The 25,264-nt window shown below is 35.7% G+C and overlaps 5 protein-coding genes and 1 non-coding gene across 8 annotated transcripts; 5 read left to right on the forward strand and 1 right to left on the reverse strand.

Moving 5' to 3' along the window:
- Positions 1 to 1,382: 1,382 nt before the first annotated feature.
- Positions 1,383 to 3,144, forward strand: LOC105769321 (protein arginine N-methyltransferase 2). The gene is made up of 3 exons (XM_012589871.2): positions 1,383 to 1,801; positions 1,988 to 2,383; positions 2,719 to 3,144. The coding sequence occupies exons 1-3, from the start codon at positions 1,525 to 1,527 to the stop codon at positions 3,030 to 3,032; spliced, it is 987 nt and encodes a 328-aa protein (XP_012445325.1). The 5' UTR covers positions 1,383 to 1,524; the 3' UTR covers positions 3,033 to 3,144.
- A 648-nt stretch (positions 3,145 to 3,792) lies between these two features.
- Positions 3,793 to 6,591, reverse strand: LOC105769319 (subtilisin-like protease SBT1.7). Its single transcript, XM_012589869.2, has one exon. The coding sequence runs from the start codon at positions 6,476 to 6,478 to the stop codon at positions 4,172 to 4,174; it is 2,307 nt and encodes a 768-aa protein (XP_012445323.1). The 5' UTR covers positions 6,479 to 6,591; the 3' UTR covers positions 3,793 to 4,171.
- A 9,352-nt stretch (positions 6,592 to 15,943) lies between these two features.
- LOC105769322 (uncharacterized) lies at positions 15,944 to 17,113 on the forward strand. The gene has a single exon (XM_052631849.1). It carries the CDS (start codon positions 16,218 to 16,220, stop codon positions 16,908 to 16,910), a length of 693 nt encoding a protein of 230 aa, XP_052487809.1. The 5' UTR covers positions 15,944 to 16,217; the 3' UTR covers positions 16,911 to 17,113.
- A 1,437-nt stretch (positions 17,114 to 18,550) lies between these two features.
- On the forward strand, positions 18,551 to 19,470 carry LOC105770064 (uncharacterized protein At2g23090). Of its 2 annotated transcripts, none has more exons than XR_008196401.1 (3): positions 18,551 to 19,002; positions 19,075 to 19,129; positions 19,210 to 19,393. XR_008196401.1 is itself a non-coding variant. In XM_012591109.2 (3 exons), exons 1-3 carry the CDS (start codon positions 18,930 to 18,932, stop codon positions 19,327 to 19,329), a joined length of 234 nt encoding a protein of 77 aa, XP_012446563.1. In that variant the 5' UTR covers positions 18,566 to 18,929; the 3' UTR covers positions 19,330 to 19,470. The 2 variants fall into 2 exon arrangements, 1 of the variants encoding a protein (XP_012446563.1); XM_012591109.2 differs by having other exon boundaries at positions 18,566 to 19,002; positions 19,089 to 19,129; positions 19,210 to 19,470.
- Positions 19,471 to 20,061: 591 nt separating this feature from the next.
- On the forward strand, positions 20,062 to 22,151 carry LOC105770063 (uncharacterized). Of its 2 annotated transcripts, none has more exons than XM_012591107.2 (4): positions 20,062 to 20,433; positions 20,820 to 21,042; positions 21,636 to 21,760; positions 21,863 to 22,151. In XM_012591107.2, the coding sequence occupies exons 1-4, from the start codon at positions 20,107 to 20,109 to the stop codon at positions 21,947 to 21,949; spliced, it is 762 nt and encodes a 253-aa protein (XP_012446561.1). In that variant the 5' UTR covers positions 20,062 to 20,106; the 3' UTR covers positions 21,950 to 22,151. The 2 variants fall into 2 exon arrangements, with proteins under 2 accessions (XP_012446561.1, XP_012446562.1); XM_012591108.2 differs by having other exon boundaries at positions 20,064 to 20,433; positions 21,849 to 22,151.
- Positions 22,152 to 22,447: 296 nt separating this feature from the next.
- On the forward strand, positions 22,448 to 24,248 carry LOC105770065 (uncharacterized). The gene is made up of 2 exons (XR_008196402.1): positions 22,448 to 23,194; positions 23,282 to 24,248. It is a non-coding gene; the product is annotated as an uncharacterized LOC105770065 (transcript).
- Positions 24,249 to 25,264: the final 1,016 nt, after the last annotated feature.

Below are 25,264 nucleotides of genomic sequence, written 5' to 3' on the forward strand. Positions count from 1 at the left end.
AATATTAATTACCTTTTAAAATAAGGATATCTTAATAATTTTACAATTGAGTTGGTGTTGAGTTAACTCGTCTTTACACCAACTCAGTCAATTATTTTCTATATAGTATAACTTTCAAGATGTGTCAAGTTAAAGCTGGAATAATTTTTTTAAAATATCATGTTGGACCATATAAAAATTATATAAAATTAGATTCAAGAGAAAAATCAAGACGGAAGGCATATAAAGCAAAATCCGAATCACCTAGTTGCCATCTTAATTTCTTAATGACTGGCTGGATTTATGTCACACTTACGTTCTGGATAAAAATAATATGCAAAAAATGTATTTATTAAATATTCATGTAAAAATCAATTGATACTTTGGTTACAGTGCTAAAATTAAAATTTTATATTTATATAAAAAGACAAACATATACTTTAATTTTTGTATGAGATGTGAGTCAAGATTTTAGGCCTCTAGTTCTTGGTCTAGTGTCCGGTCCGCTAGCTTTGTGTTTTTGGCCAAGGTCTTACCTCTAGTTGACTAGCTCTGAGCGAGGTAGAGATGTGCATAATTCAGTTTTAATCGAATTAACTGGTCGGATCGAATTAGTTCGATTAATTAGTCGATCACTAAATCTAACTCACTCGGGGATAGATTAAAGGTTTTTTAAAATTTTGGTTAACAATTAATTTGATTTGAAATCGAATAATTAATTGAATTAACTGATTAACCGAGATTATTAATAATGAAATATTATAGGATCAATATATTAAATAAGTCCAATATATTATGTAAGCCCGAAATATAAAAAATCAAAGAATAACTTAAAACATTAGTGAATTTATACAAATTATTATAATGAGCTTAGTAGATTTGTATATATTTTAAACCAACAATTTAAACAAAAAGTTAAAAAAAGAGAGAGTAAAAAGCCCTAACTAGTAAACTTAAGTTTTTTTCTTCTTTCTGTCGTCAAACTCAAAACAAAATCTGAAAGAAAAGCTAAGGTGCGACTTGAGCCTTGAGTTTTGACCCATCTTCGAATCTTCTTCTTCCTTCAATTTTTTTTCTTTCATTTCATCACTCAAAACTTTTTAGTGTTTTTAAATTAAAAATTTATATTATAATAATTTTTTTTTCATGTTTCAAACTTATTTGAACAAAAAAAAAAGAGTATTCATTTAAAATAATTTGGTTAACCACTCGAATTAATTGAAATTATTTTGTTCAATTAATAAATTTTAAAAATTTCGATTAAAAATTTTAAAATTTCAATTAATAATAATTGGATTCAAATATTAACCGAAACCAACATTTAAACACCTCATGGCGAGATCTACAAAGTTCGTCTTGACAGTTATAATTTTGTCATGATATACAATGGAATAATTATAAATTCAGAAAATTTAGGGGAGACTTATGTAATTATGCCATAATCTTGTGGAGGTAAAAGAAAAACGATCTTGATCTCACTTGGATTAGCAGGGTTTTACTTAACATTTCCTCTCCACGGAACCAGCTGCAGTACTAATCGCAGACATGGAAACAGAAGGGGAGCAACTCTGCGAAGCTGCAAGAAACGGCGACGTCGCCAAAGCGAAAGCTCTGATAGAGTCAGGAGCCGACGTCTCCTTCTTCGACAGCGATGGACTCACGCCGCTCATGCACGCCGCCAAGCTCGGCCATACCGATTTAGTCAAAGCTCTCCTTGAGGGTGGCGCACCGTGGAACGCTCTTTCTCCTTCTAACCAATCCGCTGGTGACTTTGCCATGGACTCCGGTCACCAGGAAGCCTATGAAGCCCTTCTCAATGCTGGTAATCCATTACTTTGTTTTAGTATTTACTTGAAGCTTAATATAAGACAGATTAAGGAAGCTGAATAATTCATTAAATTTAGTAATTGTAACCAATTAGAACTAATAAAGGTTACCCGTGGATTGGGAGTTTTCCAACAGGGACCTTATATTATGAGTTGACAATTAAGTATCTGTAATTGGACAGGAATTCAGGCTGAATTGATTTTGGGAACCATTGCAAGGAAAACAAAAAAGAATGGTGATTTTGAAGGGGATTACTTGGAAGATAGGGTTACTTTTAGCGAGGATAAGTTGATGGACTCTGATAGCAAGGCTGTGATGATGGCTTGGGAGAAACCCTTGATGGAAGCTCATGCTAAAGCTGTTTGCTCTGGAGGTGGTAACGTTCTAAATGTTGGATTTGGAATGGGTCTTGTGGATACTGCTATTCAACAGTATGGTCCAGCCACACACACAATCATTGAGGCTCATCCGGAGGTCTATGCACGCATGCTTCGCACTGGTTGGGACAAGAAGGATAATGTGAAAATAATATTTGGGCGTTGGCAAGATGTTCTTTCACAACTTGAATCTTATGATGGTAATTTGAGATCTGTTTTACCACTCAATCTCTATGCATATGTGTATCATTATGTATGCCACTTATGTTATGACATTTTTTCTTCTTATTCAGTCAAAGTTGCGAGTTAGTGTAGTTTCTTTGAATGATTAGAGTGTTTGAGATTGATTACTAATAGTTTGAGTTCATACCTTCTGAAACACAGAACAATAGTTAAAAAGAAAAAAGAAAAATCCTTCCGAAGGGAAGTGCTGCCAGCTAATGTAGAGTAACCTTTTGTCATAGAAATGTATCCGTGTGGTATATAGGGCTACCTACTTAAATAACAACTTGAATTGTATGTGAAACTTGTACAGGTATTTTCTTCGACACCTATGGAGAATATTACGAAGACCTGAGAGAGTTTCATCAACATCTTCCTAAGTTATTGAAGCCTGGAGGAATCTACTCGTTTTTTAATGGCCTTTGTGGAGGTAATGCATTCTTCCATGTTGTTTACTGCCATTTAGTTTCACTAGAACTGGAGAACCTGGGGTACTCGACGCAATTAATCCCCTTGCCTGTGAAGGATTGCTTGGGAGAAGAAGTTTGGCGTGGTGTGAGTCAGAAATATTGGCAACTTGATACGTATTATCTCCCTGTTTGTCAGTCTATAGAGGAATCTGAATGATGATTTCATATGTCCAATATGTGAATTATTTTGCTCCCTTAAATTTGGATTTATCTCAAAACACTTCAATATCATCTTCCATGCATTTCCTGACTTTGGATTGCTGATTGCATATGATGACTGGTTATAGTTGATGTTGCACTATCTTTTCTTGCTCGATTCACTATGCGCAGATAACATCTTGCTGAGAATTGGTTATTGAAAAGAACTAGTCCATTGTGTATATGCTGGATCTATCCCCAATTCCTTTGTCTGGTTAAGCTTCGTGGCTGAAAAATAGGACAAATTACTCGTTAATAAGCAAAATTATGATTACAATATGCTTGAAGTAATCATCATAGAATTCTTCAAATAAAAAGGAAAAAATGAGTCTATGCATAAGGAGAGACATGAATAAATTAATATTTTCCAACATTGGCCAAACTGCATATACTATCAGAAAGATCTTTTGACTGCTATAATGAATAATTCTTTGTTTTAGATTGCTCTTCAGAGTACGTTTAGGTAATAAAAAGAAATCATTTGCTCGAGTTTCTTGGTTTTTTCCCCTTGTTTCCTTGGTGTTACTGTGGCAAAACCCTTTAGTACACATTAAAAGAGGCTACATCTTAGATGCCTGTGATTAATATCCCAAGCGCTGTTTCCTCTGTTGGTTTTGATGCTAGTTTGCTGGGGCAGCAAATCTTTCTGACAAATCTTGTAGGTATGAATTATGAGATTAATGGGAAAAAAAGAAAACAATAATAAAAAGAAAGAAACATAATAACAATAACCCTCTTTTATCTTTCTCAACAGTGTGAACTATGATAGACAAGGATATTGGAAGAATGCAAGATGCAATATTTGTAAAACATGACTTATAACTAGGAATCCAGTTTAAATTAACATGCTAGTTCCTTATACAGGTAGGCCACTATACAATTATTCCCCGAGCTGGCCCTGACCTTTTTTTTAAACCCAATTTACTGTCCCCTAATTGTTTTTGGAGAGCATTTATGAATACAGTTGGAGCTGCTTTGTGCGTTGCTGTAATATGAGATAGTACGAGATGGATTCATATACTATAAGAGAGGTCTCTGGTGCTTTGAGGGCACTTGAAAGTCCCAGTATTAGTATCATGAACCTAATTGTTGTCATGGTTATGTCCAACTGAAAGCTATTGGACTACCAACAATGTGTTTTCCATCTGACCATTCCAGACGAGCGAAGCTGGTTGTACCAGACGGCATAGAACTCGTTTTGAATGTCACTGTGTAGCTCTTTTTCTCGTATTGTGCTTTGAAGCTAAGCGTTTCTGGCTCAACTGACATTTTCACTGCTTGAGTCTGTGAATGCAAAGAAACCTTATAAGTTGCCGGGGCACCAACATTAGTAAGGGTCCTAGTATATTTGATGATGCTTGAGGAGTCAGCACCACCCCTTCTGCCTGACGCAGTTTCCAGAGGAACAGAGAAGGATGGGTAGTTAAAATCTCCCAAGGTGTACTTTTTACTTGTCTGGCAAGTGAAGTCTCTGTGGGTAGTGCTCTTAATTTGATTTGGTGTGTAGTTCAAAGCACAAAGAAAACCGAGGTAGTCATCGATAGTGGCATCGTATACAAGGCCGGGATCAAGGGCTGCAACTGGGTCGGCATGTCCGGCACCATAATCAAACGGCGTTGCTGGTCCTCCAGTGGCAACATCTTCGATCTTTTGACCAGTTTTATAAGCTGTATAAGCTGTGGTCATGAGGGCAGATTTAATGGCTGCTGGACTCCATTCAGGATGAGCAGCCTTGACAATTGCAGCTAAGCCACTAACATGGGGGCAAGACATTGATGTGCCTGAAATGATGTTGAAGTTTACATGCCTTGGGTCACTCTGTAATCCGGTCGGACCAACAGCAGCAGTCCACCCAGCTAGGATATTGACCCCTGGTGCAATAATGTCTGGTTTAAGTATTGCTGGAGTGACTGGGTTTGGACCTCTAGAACTGAATGCTGCAACCACTGGTGATGGTTGAACGCCCAACTTTGTGGTTCCAGGACCAATTTTGGCTGTTGGATTACGAGTAGAAGATATATATTTCTTGATTGCATCCCCGGTCTTCTGTCCAACAGCTGCTGAAGGTAAGAGATGCGCATCGGCGACTAACTCTTCTCCAAAAGTATCTGTGTTTGTCAAAATCATCCCTATGCCACCAGCATCCTTCACCACAACACCCTTTTGGACCCTCGCACTACCTCCTCGATCACATACCACTATCTTCCTGGCAACTTTTTCTGGAATCAAACTTCCGGCCATGCAAAGAGCTCCACCACTTGAATTACTCACATTACCGCCATAAACTAGTGGCACCATGGAATCAGATAACTGCTTTCCATTATAAAGTGTCACACCGGAGTGTAGTTCACTGTTACCCAGAGTAATAGAGGCAGGGAAATCACGGTCCAATGTTCCGGCACCTACAGTGGTTATCCACGGTGCAACATTTGACAAGCTGCTTGGCATGGGTCCACCGTTTCCAGCTGAACAAGATACAAAAATTCCATTTGCAGCTGCTGTGAATGCTCCAATGGCAACAGTGTCACTGTAGTACTCCGATAACCCTCCCCCGATAGACATCGACAAAACATCCACTCCATCTGCAACAGCTGCATCCATGGCTGCTACAATATCAGAGCCAAAACACCCACCAAGCCAACACACCTTGTAGACGGCCACTCGGGCATGTGAAGCCATCCCCCGCGCTGTCCCAGAAGCATACCCTAGCAAGTTAGCAGAGGGCACAACTGACCCTGCAGCTGTAGTTGCTGTGTGAGTTCCATGTCCATCATCATCTCTCGGGGACCTTGACTCCATCGTTTCATCAATAGGCCCGAACGCAACTTCATACCCTTTTGAAAAGAACTTGGCTCCAATTAGTTTCCTGTTGCAGCTCGATGCACTGAAGTTTTTCCCCACCTGGCACTCGCCTTTCCAGCGTGATGGTACTGGTCCAAGTCCCGAATCATCGAAACTTTTCAGCTCGGGCCAAACTCCGGTGTCCAATACGCCAACAATCACTTCACCCATTGAATCAGAGGTGGGGAAGAGAGTAGTGCTCTTTCCTAACCCGAGGAACTCTGGCGTTCTAGTTGTGTGCAGTTCATATATCACCTCAGGTAAAACAGAGAGAATTCCAGGTTGTTCTCCTAGTGCTTCAGCTTCCTCAGTCGTTAGCATCGTCGAGTAGCCATGGACTACGTTTTCATATCTGTAAAGCACGGATGCTGAGTCTGAGACAGATTTTAAAGATGTATCATACCAGAGGGCATGATCAGTGAAAGTTTCTGGCATGTTGGACTTGTCCACGTGAACAATATAAGTCCTTTTAGCTTTCTGGATCTTTTCTTCTGCTGCAATACATACATAATACAAACTCAGAAATAGAAAGATTTCTACTAGTTTGAACTTCAGCGACTTCATCGCTTCAGTCTAGGAACTAACAAGGTGTTTCTTTTGGATGAATGAATGTAGGGAAGGAAGAACAGCTTTGGTCTGCAATTTTGCTTACTCCCGTTTGCTGAATGAATAGGTCACCAAGGGTCTTATTATAGGATGAGATTTGGTATGCCCCCCCCAACAAAGTATGCCCTACAAGAATGGTAGATTTTTCTTCTTTCAATGATTGATGATTAAAATAATAATTTTAAACACCTCAAATCTAATAAATTCTATTGCAAGCTATAATTATTGGCATAGGCATAGAAATCGAGTGACAAATAATGGCTGTTCATTTTTCTTACATTAAGTCTTACTTGTCTGTCAGTGGCTTGTAAAATAGGAATTTGCTTAATTCTAAATGAACCGAAAACAAGGTATTTATTATTATTTGTTTGAGATCTTTTGGTATCTAGTAGTTATATTAGACTCCCATAAAATCTGAAGTTGTGTCAGATCAAACCCCTAAACAAGGGGCAAACTTCTGCTAGTGTTGTTTTTGCCATCTACGAGATTTTAACTTGAGACTTTGCTTTAGGGTAATGAATTTGTGTTTTTTATTGCTTGTCTAGAATGACAGCTTTAAAAATATGGAGCAAATAAAGGATTGCAAATGTAGGGAAGGAAGTGGTGGTGCATATGGCAAGCTCCCACTTTTTGTTTTAGTTAATATTTATGATCCCTTTAGCATGAAATAAAATTTCATTATTTAGTCAATTGTACATGAATTTCAAGGTAAAACAATTGAGGTTGTTGGATATATGATTTCGACAGGAAACATTTAAACGAAAATGATAAAAAGGAAGGCTGAATTCGTCAACGATTTGGTATTGAAATGGAAGCTAAAGAGGAGATTTCAATATTTTTACAACACTTAGGCGCACTGTCATACTTGTTACAGGTAAGCAAAAGGTCCTTTCAGTTTTAGTCACTCTAATTAGACAAATATGTACAGGCCATCAATCATCAATCCCAGTTAAGCAAAACGCTTAATTTGCCAGTTGCTTTCATAATTAGTCTGTAAAAATGGTGAATCTTGCTGGCAAATCTGAGACGTGTAACACTAAAGGGTTTGTTTCTTTTTCATAAATTAGCACACGAAAATGAAATATCAGGGGATGGTTTTTCATTATAAATTCTGAAAACAGAATTTGCAACAATGATTTATGTGGTTTTTTAGAACATGTTATCTTTTCTTCAGATCTGCAGTGCCTTTTCACCGAAAATTCCACCTTTTTTATTCATTTTAAATTAAGCATATGCGATAATAATGATAAATTTTATGTGATGATTACAATATGTTATCTTTTCTTGTAGATCAGGATTCTCTTTTCACCCAAAATCCCACCTTCAAAAAAAAACAACCAATGATACCATGGAAAGTGATAGTGGGGAATCCACTAATTTCGCCTTCGTTAAGGATGCTGGCAAGGATTAAAGCTACTGGCTCTTCAACTTTATCTTTAATCCAATAAGATATCATTACCCATGCAGCTGGTTGCCTGGTACCATAGTGGAAAAAACTCTATGGATTGGCCATATCCCAATGGCCAAAAGCAACTTATTCAGGGCTGAAAAGAAAAAAAGATGTTAGAATTCTGTGCAAATTGTGAAAATGGAGTCATTAAATCATTTATATGACCTAATTTAACGTAACACAAAAAAAGAAAACTAAAGGTTCATTGGGAAGAGAGAGGCTTTGATTATTGGGATGGAATTATTGGAATGTTTAATCACAACAGACTCGAAAGGCTTGTTTCTCCCACTTTATCTGATAGTAATATATTAGTGGCAATTTGCTGGAAATGGACCCCTATCCCTCTAATCACAGCCATGCATTTTATGGATCAGTGTCGTTTAGCAATTAATTCTTGTCTAAACGAAAACTATGTTTTTTAAGGACCTATATCTTGCGCCTGCTTAGTCTATTTTCCAATAACTTTACTCATTATTAGGTTCCCACAATTTAAAATTCAAGTCTTAGCTTAAGGTGAGTTCAAGGGAAAAATAATAGGACCCAAACCGAGTAAAAACTGACCGGATATTGTCTTTTGAAGGTGTCAATGAATCCCAAAAGTTTTCCATGTGTTCTTCATTGATTGAGTGCAAGCTTTCAACTAGCATACGTGCTAATCTTTGCTGACTCGCACATTTAATTTTGGACCTCAGGTTGGTATCTGGCTTGCATGCAGCTTCAAAATCCAGTCACTTTGTCATGTCTTATTAAGCGTTTTTCTTCAGTCAAATATAATGTTATGAAACAATGCGAAAGGTTGGACGTTTCGGTTGAAGCTGCTGCTTTTTTCATGTATATATCTTATCAATTTCAGTTCACACACCTGAAAAAGAAGAAAGGAAAAATGGCATGGCATAGGGTGTGGTTTTTAGAATCTCCAACGTTTGAGCCTTCTTTGTTGATGGAATCAAAGCTTTCGTGGGGTTGATGGATGTTTAAGGACCGAATATTTGGTGTTCCCCACCCCCATCAATCAATTTTTTTTGATATTCTATGTTTGTCGAACCAACTTTAGCACGTATTAAAGATTGGTTCCTTTCATTTTCTACTCTCTCTAATTTGCTTTCCAGGATTGTTATATTAAGGTAGTGAGTATGTTACTCATCCACACATTATTTCCTTACTGGAATTAATATGGTTTCATGTATCATTTCAAATTTTAATTTTAAAAAAAATCTAATGCATATATATATAAAATGAATTAAATTAGATATTTTAAATATAAAAATATTAATTGATTATATAAAATATTCATCAATAAATTTCACAAATAAAATTTAATTATTTAATAAATCTAAAGTAAACAAGGAAAAAATCCAACATTAAATAACAAATTATCCGTAACATTATTTTAAGAAAAATCTACAATAAAATTATCCCATACTAAATATATAAAATGAAAGTTTAATAAAAACATAAACATAAAGTTGTGTTGGTGAAACTTTTAGAAATTTTGTCTTTATTTATTTATTTAATTTGTTTGTTATATACATTCTTCACTTTTTATTATTTATTTATTTTTACTTTAAATTTTAAAGTTGTTCTATTATCTCGATTAAAGTTTAGAAGTTTAAGTTTAGTTAATAATTTTTAAAAATTGATAAAAATAATAATTTTATTTATTTTAAACATTATCCGATTTGTGCATAATCAAAATTAGCCGAAACGATGATCAAATTTTACACTAATATAAAAAAAGTAAATATTTTAATTTTAATCAATAGATGCCAAACTAACTAGAGTGATTATTCGGCTCAAACCTCAAAGTTAGATGCAATTATTTGGAGTTGGGAGCATGCAGAGATACAAAGGGGGAGAGAGGGGATTCTGGTGGAAACCTAGAGAATTTGCTGGACTGTCACTTTCCGAAATTCAGCAATCTGTCCTCCTTTTAATTGCTTTTCTTAAAGACCTTTTTCTTGATTGATTTGACACCCATCAAATCTGCTTTGCAAGCGTATGTTCAAAGGCCTCAATTATCAATGTCTTGAAGTCAGGTTTTAGTTACTCTACGTTGAGCGTTTTCACTCAGATGGGTGAAATTTGAAATTTGAAGCCATTGCAATGATGGTAGTGGAGGGTGTCAAATATGGCGGAATCATTCATTATCTAGTTTACTTACTTTTGTTCGTCTTCGACAACTCTGATAGATAGGTAAAAACTTGGTGGGGGTGAAAGATTTTGGGGTTATGTACAAATATATGTAGTACTAACTACTAAGTTGTTCCTTTTCTTTCATTTGAATAAGTTCAAATTTTAAAACCAATTTATTTCAATTTCCTTCATAAAATAATGAGTTGGATAAGCTACTTTTTCATCTATTTAACTCTTAAGCTACTTACTTTTTTCATCCGTGTAATCAATTATTTGATATTAATTTTATTGAAGGAGGATTGATCTTTTCTCAAAAAAGTTTTTCAAGTATTATTCGTATAGAACCGATGGGCTCTTAAACAAGTTGGTATTATTCTCAAGTCGAGCTGAGGTTTTGTTTTCGACTCTAACGAGAACTCATATACTTAGGCTGGAGTTTAATAGAGTAAGAATATTTCGTCGGGTCAGGTCATACGTGGCACAAATCACTTTCCAATGAGACGTAAACATGGACACGTGGTAAAATTTGAACCCATATCCTTTTAGGTAATTTTTGTGGACATATATATACATATATATAAAAAGTATCACCCCGTTAAAAAATCTATCTACTCTATACAAACAATAATTCAAAAATTCTTTGAAAAGAGTACACCTCCTTTCAAGGCATTTCTTTTCTTCTACTTCTTATTAATCATGAATCCAGAGAATAGTGGTTTATGGGAAATCTGTTTCTTTTAAATAAACCCCCACCAGTGCAGAAGGAGGAGTAGGGAGATGAAAACTCGAATTGGAAAGTGAGTGAAACTCTGGAATTTTTAAACAGGAAAGCATTCTCTTATTTCCACTAAATAAATATATCTTTACATCACTTTCAAAAATGTAAATCATGAATCACATTTATGTTTTGATAATTTCTTAAATTAATTATTGATTTCGTTAAAGTAATAAAAAAAAAACCGAATCACTTGGTTAGGTGCATTTTATATACTTTTGTTAATATTTGGAATAGGTTGTAACATTTGATACGTTCCATCTTGATATAATTTTAATAACTTTCGTAATAATAATTGATGCCCTTCGATAACATTTTGATTTTTTTATTATTATATAATTCTGAGTATTGTTGAAGTAAATTGATTTTTTAAGAACCATTTTCAAGATGTTGTTCGTTAAATAGTTGATCGAGCTCTCAATAATGTTAGAGTAGTGTTTCGTGATTAGAATTTTCGTCTCTCCGCTTTGTCGAGAGCGTGTACAATTCATAGGGAAAGAGTGCCTCATTTAGTAGAGATACGGAGATATAACTTGCAAGGCTTAAAAAAGCGGTGTTAATATACTGTATCATATAATTATGAAAGTTACCTACATGCAGGAGACTTGAACCACCAACTTAAACCATATAAGTAATATGCTTGCAAGTGTTGAGGGTTGATCCAACTTCAAATATGTTTTCAAAAAGAATTGATCCACCCAATAAATATTTTCCAAATAATTTTGGAAACCTTTATTAAAGTGTTGTTTATATTAACATGAATAAAATAACAATCTTTGAAAATGTTGTAACATCATGGAAAAAAAGTTCGGAGTTCTGTTAGTATTTGATTTTCATTGAGGTTGACGATGGCATCCAATGTTCCTACCTCGTAAGCTAGTAGCTAAGTGGTGTCCATAATATCAAATACTTCAAAGCCCATGAAGACCCCATTTTTATTTTAAAGGCCTCCATTGCTTTGAATCAAAGCTTTCTTCAAGCAAGGCCATACCACCCAAAGCTGATTTTGTGAGTGATAATTAATTATCCAAAGGAATAAGAGAAAGACTAGATATTTGGGTAAATTTGAGGTATATGCCAAATTTATAAAATATTTAGGATTTTAGGTCAATTTTTTGGATATTTAGGGAAATATGTGTTTTTTTGTTTTTCTCTTCAGAATTGTTTTTTGTGTGTGTTGGGTGTTGGAAATTTGGGAAGAAATATTTATTTGTGTTTGTGTTTGAGGTAGATATTGTGATAATTTTAAGGTATATTTGAGTTCATGGTGATGCGACAGTGCTTGGAGACCCACACATTTCATCTGTCGTGTTGGGATGGAACCATCACCTTAGAAGTCCATCGCATTGTAACTCAAGCTCTTAGCTCACGGTGCTTATACGGTAATGAGTTGAAGTATAACTAGGGTTCTTAGTTGACGGTGGTTATGCAGTCACAAGTTGGAGTATAACTCGAGAGCCCAGTTGACAATAGTTATGCAGTCACGAGTTCAAGTTTCATGATATCAAAAGAGGATGCTTTATAAACTCTATACATAAGTTTGGGACCATAATCATAGGGAAAAACAAAGGGGCTTTCCAGTATAATGAATTTATTCTTTTTATCCATCTCCACCAAAAGCAGTATCCTTAACGTAATTGTCCAAAACCTATGAAAGAGTTGGATGTAAGAGGACTTTTAGGTAGGGGGAGTCATTGTGGCAGTGGAGAGAAGTTAAAACTTTAGCCGGGACGACAACGATTGTAGTTATTAATGAGTTTTTTAATCACAGTAACCATTGTTGGCCCAAAATGACTTTTATCTTTTCTCCACTATTATAGTCACTCTTGACCTTGAAAGTCCTCTTGCCTCTAACTTTGTCACAAGTTCCGAACAATGAGGTTAATGATATTACTTTAGTGGAGATGGAGAAAAAGAATAAGTTGATTATATTGAAAAGTCCTTAGTTTTTCCCTAATGATTATGGTCTCAAACTTATGTATGTGGTTTATAAAGCATTCTCTTCGGGTGGCATGAAACTTGAACTTATGACCACATAACCACCATCATCTAGGCTACCGAGTTATACTTCAACCCATGACCACATAACCTGGAGCCGTAGTTATACTTTAATCTGTGTCTGTATAACCATCATGAACTAAAGCTCGAGTTGCAATGCGATGGGCTTCTAAGGTGATGGTTCGATCCCCATACTGCAGATGAAATGTGGGGGTCTCCGGTGGTGCATAATGTGGTGCTTGCGTATAAAAAACAGTGTTAGTGAAAGCACCAAAATAATATAAACCATACTGAAAGGGAGGTGATGCAGTCATCAGTGCCACTTGTGGGTTTGGAGTTGATGATGACTCCATCAAGGCATTTACCCCCAACCTAGGATTCATACGGGGTTGTCTTGGCCTCCTACAACAACGTTGCCTAGTCCTTTTCCTTCTCCGATAGTATATCTGACCTATCGTGATGTTTAAATAATGTCATGTACTCTGGAGAGGTCGCCAATTTTGGTGCAAGAATTGGTTTGCACATAGGTATGAAATCGTACCTATGTTCCCAAATGTAGATATATTTCTCGTGGAATTTCACTCAATCTTTGTCGGTTCTCCTCTCAAGTCGACTTTGTGCAGTTCTTTGATGTCCAGGGGTGATGAGGGAATACTTTGCCTAAACCTGGACTGGCGCAACACTCGGTCGAATTCGTGCATCTCTACCGTCGCGAAAACTATCAATGGCACCTTTATGTGCCACATATTACCATTGGCCAAAAATTCGGCTGGGATGCATTTTGCATTTTTGAATTCTCAAATCAGCGTATGACATTCATTCAAATTATAGTACAAAATTATAATTTTTATTATCTACCTATTACTAAATTTCAAATCCTTACGTAAATATTATATAATTTAAAAAATTCAAAAACTAACCTTTTCTTCCAATCATTGATCTAATAGTAGCCAGATATCTTCGAGGTCATCCGCTATACCAACATGACTCGTCTCATTGTTCCAATTATTCAAATAACCTGTTGTTTGAAAAATATAATAATGAAAAAAATATTATGATAATTATATTATCAAATGAATTCTACCTTATTACGAGTGGGAAAAAATAATGGGTGTGTACTCGGGGACGTAAAAATGGTACCGTGTATCATGCCCATAACTGCAGGAGTATGCAACCACCGATTTTAATTTTTTATGGTTGTGCCGCCTGACACATCTCTCAATACATGTGACCAATACAACCAATCCACAACTGAATTGTCCTACATCTTTCAAGTCGATGAATTGTAATAGCCACCTTATATGTACCAGATTTTGAGATTTATCGGGCATTAGAAGACCCCCAGTTAACCTCAAGATGAATGCTCAGGCGTATTGTTCTTTTTCAAAAACACTTGCGAAGTTGCCGATATAATTGAAATTTTCTTCTAACCATTTCATCTCTATCGACTACCAAAAAACTTGTTCAGCACCTTGCCTAATAGTTACTCGCAAATTGCGCTCCAATCGCCAACGACCATTGCCCCGTAACAACTAGCCCATCTACTGGTAAATTGAGTTGTAAAGCTACGTCATCGAGTGTAATTGTACATTCACCGCACGGAAGATGGATGTGTATCTCAAGTCTCCATCTTTCCACTAAAGCGTTGATAAGTGTGGGATCTAATTTAGTCCCCCTGAGCATATGAGATACATGCAAAAATCCCCGCCTCTTGCAAGTGTTGTTCAATAACACACGGTGCCATCGTAGTTAAATTATGTATGTACGTCTCTTAAATTCGATCTTCGGCCTGATTATATAAAAATAAAAAAATTATAAAATTAATAATGTTAACAACTTAATAATAAACTTAATTAAAATTAAAAAAATTAATAATATTTTCTTATCATTTGCAATTGGACATTAGATATGTGCTTATCATCGAAACGTATAAGCAAAATTGTATTATAAAAATCAATTAAATTATGAAATATAAAATTAAAACTACAAGATTTTGAGAGAAATTGAATGAAAATTTGAGAACTAAAAATTTGAGAGAATTGAGAGAAAGGATGAGTTGAAAATTTTTGAAGAATGAGATTTAAATGCAAAAGGATGAAATTTATACAGAACAAACTAACTATTTTTAGCCTTCGGAAAAAATTAGTTGGGAAACTTTTGTTCCTCTCTCCAAAATAGGTTTATTTCCCTAAATATCTAAAAGATTAGTGCAAAACCCTAATTTTTCTTTTTCAAAAAATGGCATATGCTTCAAATTTACTCGATATTTTGATACGCGGGAAGAACAAAAAAAAATTAAATTCAAAATATTTAAAATAAATAATTTAATAGTGTAATTTTTTTTAGTTTTTTAATAAGAATTTTATTTGACATGAAAAATATTTTTAAAATAAAGCAGCTACATTAGATATAACATATGTTACTTTTTTAACCATAAATAGGGATAATATATGATGCTTTATAAGTGCATAAGTTTCATGCACCATCGGTAAATAATAACATGTACATCATCATTATAAATAAAACAACAGACATCGGAGGATTTATGAATAAATATTAATAACTCTATTTAAATATAATTAAATAATAGTTAATTATGAATAAATGCTAAAATCTTAAAATCTAAACAAGGTACCCTAAATCTTTAAACCAAGATCCTAAATCAAAGAGTTATTCATATTTATTTATAATAGTTATGATTAATGTTTAATTATATTTAAATAAAATTATTAGTATTTACTTATAAGCCTTCTATATTTTTTTGTTTAATTTAATGATGATGTGTCATGTTATTATTCGTTGATGGTGCATGAGATTTATGTATTGACTATGCATAAAATATTATTCCATGCATAAATAAATACTGATGACTTAATGTATTCCGATGATGGTGCATAAAATTTATGCATTTTGCATCAAATATTATCTCAAAACATTAGATATTAAATTAATTTTTTTGTTTAATTTCACAGACGAGTTGATATCTACTTAATTCATTATATCAAACTAAGAGGGAGGGTTTGCTGTAAGGATGATCACACGCCGAAAATGCACTGTGAGCTGTGGTCATTCAAATTGGTCTCATCACCAGAACCAGTTGAGTACAATTCGGTTCATATCACACCTCTCTATGGCCAAGGCCACCACAATACATAGCCTGTTTGTTTTATGTATATATAGATGCTCCTTCGAAACGGTGCCAACGCGTTCGTTAAGCTGCGTACTTTGCATGAGCTTCTAAATGAACTCTCTTTTTTTAACCATTTTTTCTCTTCTTTTCAATTAACTCTTTTTCTGGAGCATTTTCTTACTTATTTTTATGATTAATTTGTTGTGTAGTCATGGAAAGAAGTAGTGCGATATCTTGGGGATGGGTTTGGTTTTGTTTGTGTTTGTGGTTTTGTTCAAGTTGTGTGGTTGAAGCTAAGCGGGAAGGGAGGTTTTCGAGTGATGTGAGTCGTAGGATGATAGACATGGGATTAAGACACAGTCCTGCTGAAGCCTTCGGCCATGCAGTGACTACAGATAGTGGTTATGGAGAATGCCCTGGTGGTGGTGTAGGCAATAAGGGATGTGCAGGCAATGGTGGTGGTGGTGGTTTTGGCAGGGGGGGAGGTGTAGGCAATGGTGGTGGTGGTGGTGGTGGTGGTGGTTTTGGCAGGGGGGGAGGTGTAGGCAATGGTGGTCTTGGTGGAGGCTTCGGCAGAGGGGGAGGTATAGGCAATGGTGGAACCGGGGCTTATGGCGGTGCGGGAGGTGTAGGAAATGGTGGCTTTGGTGGTGGTATGGGCCAAGGTGGTGGTGGTGATGGTGGTTATGGCCCAGGGAGTGGGTTTGGGGGTGGAGGTGGAGGTGGAGGGGACGGTGGTGGCTACGGGTATGGCAATGTAGGCGGTGGAGGAGGAGGAGGCTGGGCAAGAAACGGTGATGGAAAGGGGTATGGCGGTGGGTGGGGATATGGTTCCCCAGGTGGAGGAAAAGGTGGCAGATATGGTTCTTCTGCTTCTACGTCTCAAAAGGACCATCCACGGTAATAGCACCAATGCCCAATGTTGTTTACGGAGAGAATAAGGATGACATTTCTCCATTTTATAGTTTCCCCAGTTCTCCATTTTCTTTAGTTTTTCTTTTCACAAAATGTTGTGTGTAGTGTTAGGCTGTTAGCTGCATCTGATGGCATTTAAGGTTATTGTCTCCTTTTTTTTTATATAATAAATGTTAGAAAATGCTATGTCAACTTTTATGATTCAGGGAGCTTGGAGAAACCGAGACCCTGCAAGCTTATCTCCTGTCTTTGTTATCTCTTTAACCACAATGAAATTGTTTAATTTCATATGTTTAAGGGTGTTTTATTGACTCGCATGAAATCCAAAAACTTGATGGATAAAAATAATTTTTCAGATTTTATTCGCACTGGCTACTATACCATATACATGACCATGGTCTTCAAAACCCATTGCTTGGATGTAATTAAAAGTTGTAGATGATATTGCTAACTTAGGTAGATGTAGATGGGCCTAATATCGGTTTATGGGCTATGACAGGCTAGGAGACTGAGTTCCATTGGTCTTAGAAATTAAGGTGCCCACTCAGTTTTTCAAATCTTCGTTCTGGGTGGGAAGAGAAGCAACAAGCAAGCCAGCAAAAGCATGTGAAAATTGATTGCTGCAGTGTCCAAACTCCCCATCCAACAACAACTTAAAGCATCCACGAAATTTTGTAAGGTGCAATGAAGCACCATTTCAGAAAATTAATAATTGGGTTTAGGGTCCACCGCCACTTTGTTTGCTGATTTCTATGAAGGGAACTTCCAACAACCAACTATATTTATAGTGAGCTCCAGCTGTAGTTTTGAAGCACCTAGGCTTTACCCTCGTCAACTTCTAATATCTAAATTAGGCATATCCACCTTGCTGACTTTGGGTGAAATTAAAAATAATAATGGTGATAAGATTAATTATTATAGTAGTATGATTAAAATTAATGGTAGATTATGTTTGAATTTAAATACAATATTAACGGTGATATAAAGACTATATTTTATGAAATAGAAATATTAAAATATTATTATACTTAAATCAAATAATAAAATATAAATTAAATTGTATTCATGCTAAATTATAAATTACAAATAAACAATTATTTTATTAAAAACTAAATTGTATTAAATAATGATATATTAATTAAAATTTTATTAGGTGTATTAAATAAAATAAATAATAAAGGAAGAAGTGGAGGGGTAACCCCTATTTTTGGACTTGGACTTCCAAATCAGTCATCTGGAGTTTTTAACTCCAGCTAATATTTTGAGTTATAATAAGGTGAAAAATGCTCACTGGAAACACTTCAAGTAGAGCTGCGTTTCAGTTAAATTCTTTTTTACTCTTTTAAGTCTCACCACACTGGAGATGGAAAGGAGGCATAAGATGGTGGTGAGTATTGCGCATTCATCTCCCTTTATATCTTCAGACCAAAATTGGACGGTGACATTTGATGGATACATTGCCATGAAATACTAATATAGGTTCTTCAATTGATATCGTAAACCTTTTTTCCTTTTGAACTTAATTGTTATTTTGAAGTTTAAATAATGAATTAACTTATGTTTAAGAATTCAGTTCAACTTGAATCTATCTATAAAACGATGGGCATTAGGTTAGGCTAGCCTTTAATATAATTTATAAAACCAATGAGCATTGGAACAACTATGAAATGCGAACAGAATATACGGTTTGAAACGATAGTGATGTTGCGAAACAAGGGTTCCAGGACGCAGAAAAGGAAGGGTATAGTTTCCTTTTTTCTTCTTCTTCTTTTGACTGATGAAATCTAATACCAGCAGCACAAATGTAATTAAGGTCGTGGGTTTTTTCATTTCTGCCATTCTGGATCCCACTTTACTTTACACACTGGATCCTTGGCTATATATACAAGTCTTCCACTCTCAAGCTCTCGTGGACTTTGTACACGAAACCCAATCTTCTCTTTCTTTTCTTCTGGGAGTGAAGCTGAAACTTCTTGTTGGTGCGGAGGAGGGGTGAGAGATCTGAGTGATGGGAGGAGGCAATGGCCAGAAATCAAGGATGGCTCGTGAGAAACACGTGGAGAAGAACAAGGCCGCTAAGGGTAAAAGTTTCTTGTGCTCGTTCTTTACGTTTTTAAATTTCAGCCATAAGATCTGACGTACAGAGTTTGTAGTTTGTGTATTCTAGGTAGTCAGCTGGAATCAAATAAGAAAGCCATGACGATCCAGGTAAACTATAAATAGCCTATGCTTCCTTTTCTTTTCTCTTCTGCTTCTGGATACTGATTGATGGAGAGTGGTGGTTGCAGTGCAAGGTTTGCATGCAGACATTCATATGCACCACATCAGAGGTGAAGTGCAGAGAACATGCTGAGTCAAAGCACCCAAAATCTGACATCTATGCTTGTTTCCCTCACCTTAAGAAATGAATGAAATTATCCATCAAGGAAAAAATAACAATAATAGAAGTAGCAGGTTGGACTTGAGGTTCCATTTCTTGTATTTTATGTCATTAGTTCTCGCAATCGTATTGGATCAAATCAATGCAGTTCGAAACTTTCAAGCTATTATTCATGACTATATACAAAATTGCATATTGCAACCAACCTATTAAATAAGACAGATTTTGGGAATTAAGTTCGTCTACTCACTACTGTCAAGTTAGAACAACTAAAGACAGCTCGCAATCCATTAACGTAGCTCAAGATCACTTTCTCTATAAACAAGAAACAACCCCAATTGAGAGTATCAGACAAATCAACTGGGTCCCTGACACCAAATTTCATGTATATATATTATACGCTCTTCATAACTAAAAGAAAGAATGCATGAATTTTCATGTTGAGGACTTTTAAAGCAAAGTAGTCTTTCAATTTGGCACCAGCAAGAGCATCCAGAATAAAGATATGACAATGTGAAGTCTTTCACAAAGATGAGTTACCTCAACATTAGAATCCATTTGTCTCCTGATGGAAGGAGAAAACCAAATGACGAGGTAGTAGTAGGTGTTGGGAAGCCAATTCTAGCAACACTGCTTCTCATAAAAACCTCGTTCGTAATTTAGAATGTGGTTCCTTGCATTGCAATTATTGACCCAGTTAGAAAGGGACCAAAGCCCATTAGAGATATGGGGTTGATGGGCCCTTTATTGCTAGATCACAACATCGGACCAGGCTGTCCCGTCAGTTGTAGCGCGCGTTCCAGAAATGGGGAGCAGTCGCGGCAACCCTCTCAAAAGCTTAAGCAACCGCTGCCTCCTTCGACTCTCTTCCGATACCCATTCGCTCTTCCATGGCAAAACCTTCAACGAAACTTCTCTCACGACCCAAAGGCGGGGATTTTACTCTTTCTCCTCCCCTAATAAACTTGCAAGTTGCAAAGGGTCTCATCCACTGCGTTCTTTTTCGACCTCCTCATCGTCGTCAAAGGTTGGGTTTTTGGGATGGTATTTAGCGAAGCTCGAATCCAATCCTATTATTACAAAATCTGTCACAACTTCCCTTATCTTTGCCGCTGCTGATTTTACTTCACAGGTAAGTCTATATATTTTCGTTTTCCCTCAATCCAATTCTCAATTATGCAAACAAGGGTCTGGGATGTTCGCAATTTGATCGGTTTTGGTAGAAATAGGAGCCTTTTGTTTTGAGAAAGTGATGTTAAATTACTCGAAAGTATGTCTCTTGGCCTAGTTCTATTGAATTCTAGGTGTTTCTTTGATGTTTGCATTTACAATCGTTACACATTAAGGGAAAGAATTGCTTTGCAACAACGCAATTCTTATCTTTTGTTGAATTATCCTTTTAACTTTTAAGTTAACTTCCAAATGGTTTTTACATCTTCATTTCTGTGATGCTATTGTTTGATCCGTTGATTTACCATAATAATGTTTCCTACTCATATGTATAACATCTTTTGTTAGATGATCACATCAGCTTCTAGTTATGACTCGATTCGGACATTACGGATGGCTGGATATGGATTGCTTCTCTTGGGGCCATCACAGCATCTTTGGTTTAACTTATTGTCAAAAGCTTTGCCTAAACGAGATATGCTGACTACCTTCAAGAAAATGTTTCTGGGGCAGGCTGTCTTTGGACCTTTGGTCACTACTGTTTTCTTCTCCTACAATGCAGCTTTACAAGGTGAAAGATCCCCCCCTCCACCCCCACCCCCCACAACTATTCTTTTTCTTCAAGGAAATAGACATATTACTGCAATGTTGGGACTCTCTATTATTCTGTATTTCAATATCTCTGCTTGGTCGGGACTTATTATGGTCCTTGTGGAGTTCAGAAGGTGACATTGCGAAGGTATCTAATCAGCATTATTTCAGAAATTCCCTTTAGCTGAAAACTTGAGACCCCTTCTTGGATGAACTGTTGTCAGTTTGTCGCTTGTACCTTGTAGGCTTTTTTAGATCTCTAGTTAGGCATCATGTATCAAGCTTTGCTTTTTTGCCTACTGGCATGCTCTGTGAAGTTACCATTTTTGCTTGGCTTTCTAACCATTCTTTTGATTACGTTTCTAATGGGGCCTTGTTCTTGTTTTGGTCTTTTATTGGCTAGCTTCAGAAGTTAAACCTATCCTCCGAAACTTATTGCTATCACAAGGGATTCAAAGATGAAGCCCTGGTTCTTAAATTGTACTCATTGTGTATAACCAAGTCTCTGGTTGTGCGGTGTTGGCCATCGTGTTAGACTTACTCTCTGACTTCTTATTGTGGTTCTGAAATCAGGTGAAAATGCTGAAGAGATTGCAGCTAGACTGAAGCGTGACCTCCTCCCGACATTGATAAGCGGTGCTATGTTCTGGCCAACCTGTGATTTTGTTACGTACAAGTTTGTTCCTGTTCATCTCCAGGTATATTTGTGTTACTTCCTGCTATACTTTTGGAGTTTTCTCATATCCAATTGCTGTGACTAGTGCCTTTGCTAACATTTTGTGGCAGCCTCTAATGAACAGTTCTTGTTCCTACATATGGACAATCTATTTGACGTACATGGCAAGCTTAAACAAAGTGAGCATCGAGTAGTGGGGCTTTTGACTTGAGTGCTTGGTACTTAATTCTTTCAGTTTACTCAAATTAATTCTTAAGCTGGAATTCTTCCTGGAAGACGTGAAACAATTGAAAAGCAACCTTTAGTATTGAATATTTCTTGTAACCGTGCCTCTAGCTCTGCGGAGATAGAATTGTATATCGGATCTCCATCTTTTAGTTTTATATTAAAGATCATTTTTATTTAATTATTAATTATATTCCATGCTGGAATTGGTTGGATAAAAGAGATGAGACATGGGATTTGATTTTGGGTGTTTGCGTCTTTAGTTGGTCCAGTTGTACGGATCCAATCAAACCTGTGCGTATACACTAAATCATCATTCACTATAACATTTTTATGACAACAAAAATAGTAACTGGAGAGAGAAATAGACTGATTTGTCTTTTCCGCTTGTTTCTTTCCTGAAATCTTTAATTACTATATTAGTATTAAGTTCTTGCTAGAAAGCAATAGTTCATATCAGTTCAATATATTGCTGAAAATTTGATTCAATGATTACGTATTTTTTATTTATAAAATATCAAACTGAGAGAAATGTGCAAAAAATGATGAAAGATATTGATTTGTGATCTATATTTCGTTCGGGTTTATGTATAATTAATTTTATTTTAGCAGCGCCACGTGTTTCTCGTTCCCGACAAACCACTGTTGGAGCGACACGTAACTCAATCTTTGAACATATACAAGCGCAGACGTGTTCTGTTTTCCTTATTTGTCTCCCTCTTTGAACCTATGCGGTCAAAGCGACCAGAGTCGGGCCTATTGATTCGGCCCGAACTCCATTTAATTAGAGCCACGCGCCAAGGCCGAAGCGTTCGCCAAATACCCTCTCCCCGCTCAAACCTTGGAAGGTCCAAACGTCTCAACAACCGAAATGATATCCTCACGTGCCTGTGCAGTCTCAAAGACGCACAACCAATTAAACCTCCACTTGGGAGACAGGAAGGCACCAGGGCGTCAAATAGTATACCAGAATAACCGTCTCGGTCGAACGCGCCAAAGGCATTGAATCCCAACACAGTTCTCAAACAGCTAGGAAGTGCCACGTGGCAATCACAAAGACAATGATTGTGTCATCCGGGTTTTTTTTTTTTTTTTGTTAAGGGAAGCCATTAAAATACAGAGCACGAACTCAGGAGTTTTCGCAGAGGAGAGAATAAAATATAAAAGAAAGACAGAGAACGAAAGCAAAAGAAGAATTAGAAAGAAAAGGAGAAAGTAGAGAACGAGAGAAGTATTTCAATAACATCTCTTTTTAAAATTTTTTTCTTACTTCAATCAGTAATTTTCTGATTTAATATTTTGGTGAATTTGGTTGCAGGGTTATTTAGAATCTTCTCTCTTTTTTTCACTTTTTTTCCTTCTTTTAGTTTCACCCTTTCTCTCATCCGCTCTCCTCTCAACGAGAAGAAGGAAATTTTCAGCAGGTAGAAAAATGAATTTTGTTGATAAAATGTCGAACGGAATGCGTAGAGTTTGGACCGGTCTCGCCACACGCCTCGGGGTTCGTAAAAGCGGTAAGTCTCAACTCTCAACCGTCTTAATTCTAACTCGTCGCCAATTTGATGATTTTAGCAAGGCTGAGATCAAGAAAGGTCTCCTTTTCTCTTTAGTTTTTCTTTTTTTTGAAAGTTTTCTCCTATAACTGAAATGTTGATGACAATGACCCGTACTTCCTTTAAAATGATTGAAGTGATTATACTCAATTAGCCATATTTGTTGGGGGAAGGAACAGGGCTGTTGAAGCTGCAAAAGGAAGTAAGCTCGTGTGAATACGGGGATGTGCATGTGATGTGGGAGTTGCTGAGGAGATCCGAAATAGAAATGGGTGAATCCCCCAAAAGATGCAAAAAGCGACGATTGAGAAAATGCTTTCAATGGAGAAGGTCTCCTTTTCATCGTCGCTGCTTCTCATGAGCATGGGCATTACTTTTCCTTTCAGGGTTTCAGTCAATTCTTTATTATTATTTCATCCCCTCTCTCTGTGTGTATATCCCTGGTTAGAAAGGGTTTTTTCCCCATCGTATCGGTCCAAACAAGAGAGGAAATAAGGAGGGATTGGTTTTATAAGATTGCTCCTATTCCCTCTTTTTCTATATACCAACTATTTGTATATATCAGCTGCCTGCCAAGTGATTGCGTTCTCTATCTCGTACATTGTCATAAACTATATATATACTTCGGTATATGTGTTTTCTGATGTCCTTTAAAACATGCTGCCAGTGCCATGTTTTACGTATTTGATGTTTTCACGAAAATTTGCAGAGGAAAAAAACATGGTTCATCTATGATTTGGCAATTGGTTGTTGTTGACTTTCCTTGTGATTCTTCTTTTCTTTTTTTTTTACATATATTTCGTTTTCCACATGTTGATTTTAAAATTCCAAATCAAATACTAAGCTCTGAATTCAAGCTTCCAATCATCACGAAGTCCATACTTCACTACATATATCTGCTAAGATTATGGAGACACTGGGTCAGAATAGAACGAATTTGGATCAACCAAAGCGTTACAACTTTAGCTCATTTTGATAGAAAATCTTGCTGCTTGTTGCTCTTCACGCCAAGTATATTGATGCATTCCAATTAGGGCTTAACAAAGAAACTAAGAAAATCCAAAAATCGATTTAAATCAATGTATTTAATTTGATTTTAGGTTGGTATATTATTTAAATTGCACAATTCAATTTGGATTTGATTTATTTGATTTTAGGTTGGTGTATTATTTAAATCGCACAATTCAATTTGGATTTGATTTTTTCACATGGAACCCGTTTTATCTATAAATTGATCATTTCAATATTTACATAGACTAATTCATTTAACTCTATTATTATTTTTATTAACTAGATATGATCATAAAAATAGTTGCAAAATATTTGATAAAAAGATTGTAATTATATTAGAGTAAGTGAATCATTTTTAATATAATAATTATAAGCATAAGCATAATTTTAATTTTAGAAAAATAGTTTATTAAAATTTATAATATTTTATTTATAAAATAAAACAACTTTTCACAATCATATATGTTTTATAGTGACGAATTTAATCAATTATATGACATAGTGTAATCACTCGGTTATAATTAATTAAATTAATTCAAAAAATGACACAGAAAAACATTACGTATACTAATGGTTTATGTATTAACTTTAGTTTTAAATTTTTTTAAATATTTTTATTAATTGCTATGATATTAATTTAATTATATAATTCATATAAATGAATCTAGAATGAAAAAATCTAGACTTACACTATTAAAATTTTTTAGGACCAAATTAAATATTTTAATTTTTATTGT

This window comes from Gossypium raimondii, chromosome 5 (assembly GCF_025698545.1).
Source record: "Gossypium raimondii isolate GPD5lz chromosome 5, ASM2569854v1, whole genome shotgun sequence".
NCBI classification, from domain to species: domain Eukaryota; kingdom Viridiplantae; phylum Streptophyta; class Magnoliopsida; order Malvales; family Malvaceae; genus Gossypium; species Gossypium raimondii.

Coding starts and splice junctions, on each gene's coding strand:
- LOC105769319 (XM_012589869.2), bottom strand. CDS start 6,478: ATGAAGTCGCTGAAGTTCAAACTAGTAGAAATCTTTCTATTTCTGAGT.
- LOC105769321 (XM_012589871.2), top strand. CDS start 1,525: ATGGAAACAGAAGGGGAGCAACTCTGCGAAGCTGCAAGAAACGGCGAC. Junction 1,802..1,987: donor TGAAGCCCTTCTCAATGCTG/GTAATCCATTAC, acceptor GTAATTGGACAG/GAATTCAGGCTGAATTGATT. Junction 2,384..2,718: donor ACAACTTGAATCTTATGATG/GTAATTTGAGAT, acceptor AAACTTGTACAG/GTATTTTCTTCGACACCTAT.
- LOC105769322 (XM_052631849.1), top strand. CDS start 16,218: ATGGAAAGAAGTAGTGCGATATCTTGGGGATGGGTTTGGTTTTGTTTG.
- LOC105770063 (XM_012591107.2), top strand. CDS start 20,107: ATGGGGAGCAGTCGCGGCAACCCTCTCAAAAGCTTAAGCAACCGCTGC. Junction 21,043..21,635: donor CTACAATGCAGCTTTACAAG/GTGAAAGATCCC, acceptor TTCTGAAATCAG/GTGAAAATGCTGAAGAGATT. Junction 21,761..21,862: donor TTGTTCCTGTTCATCTCCAG/GTATATTTGTGT, acceptor TCTAATGAACAG/TTCTTGTTCCTACATATGGA.
- LOC105770064 (XM_012591109.2), top strand. CDS start 18,930: ATGGGAGGAGGCAATGGCCAGAAATCAAGGATGGCTCGTGAGAAACAC. Junction 19,003..19,088: donor GAAGAACAAGGCCGCTAAGG/GTAAAAGTTTCT, acceptor TGTGTATTCTAG/GTAGTCAGCTGGAATCAAAT. Junction 19,130..19,209: donor AGAAAGCCATGACGATCCAG/GTAAACTATAAA, acceptor TGGTGGTTGCAG/TGCAAGGTTTGCATGCAGAC.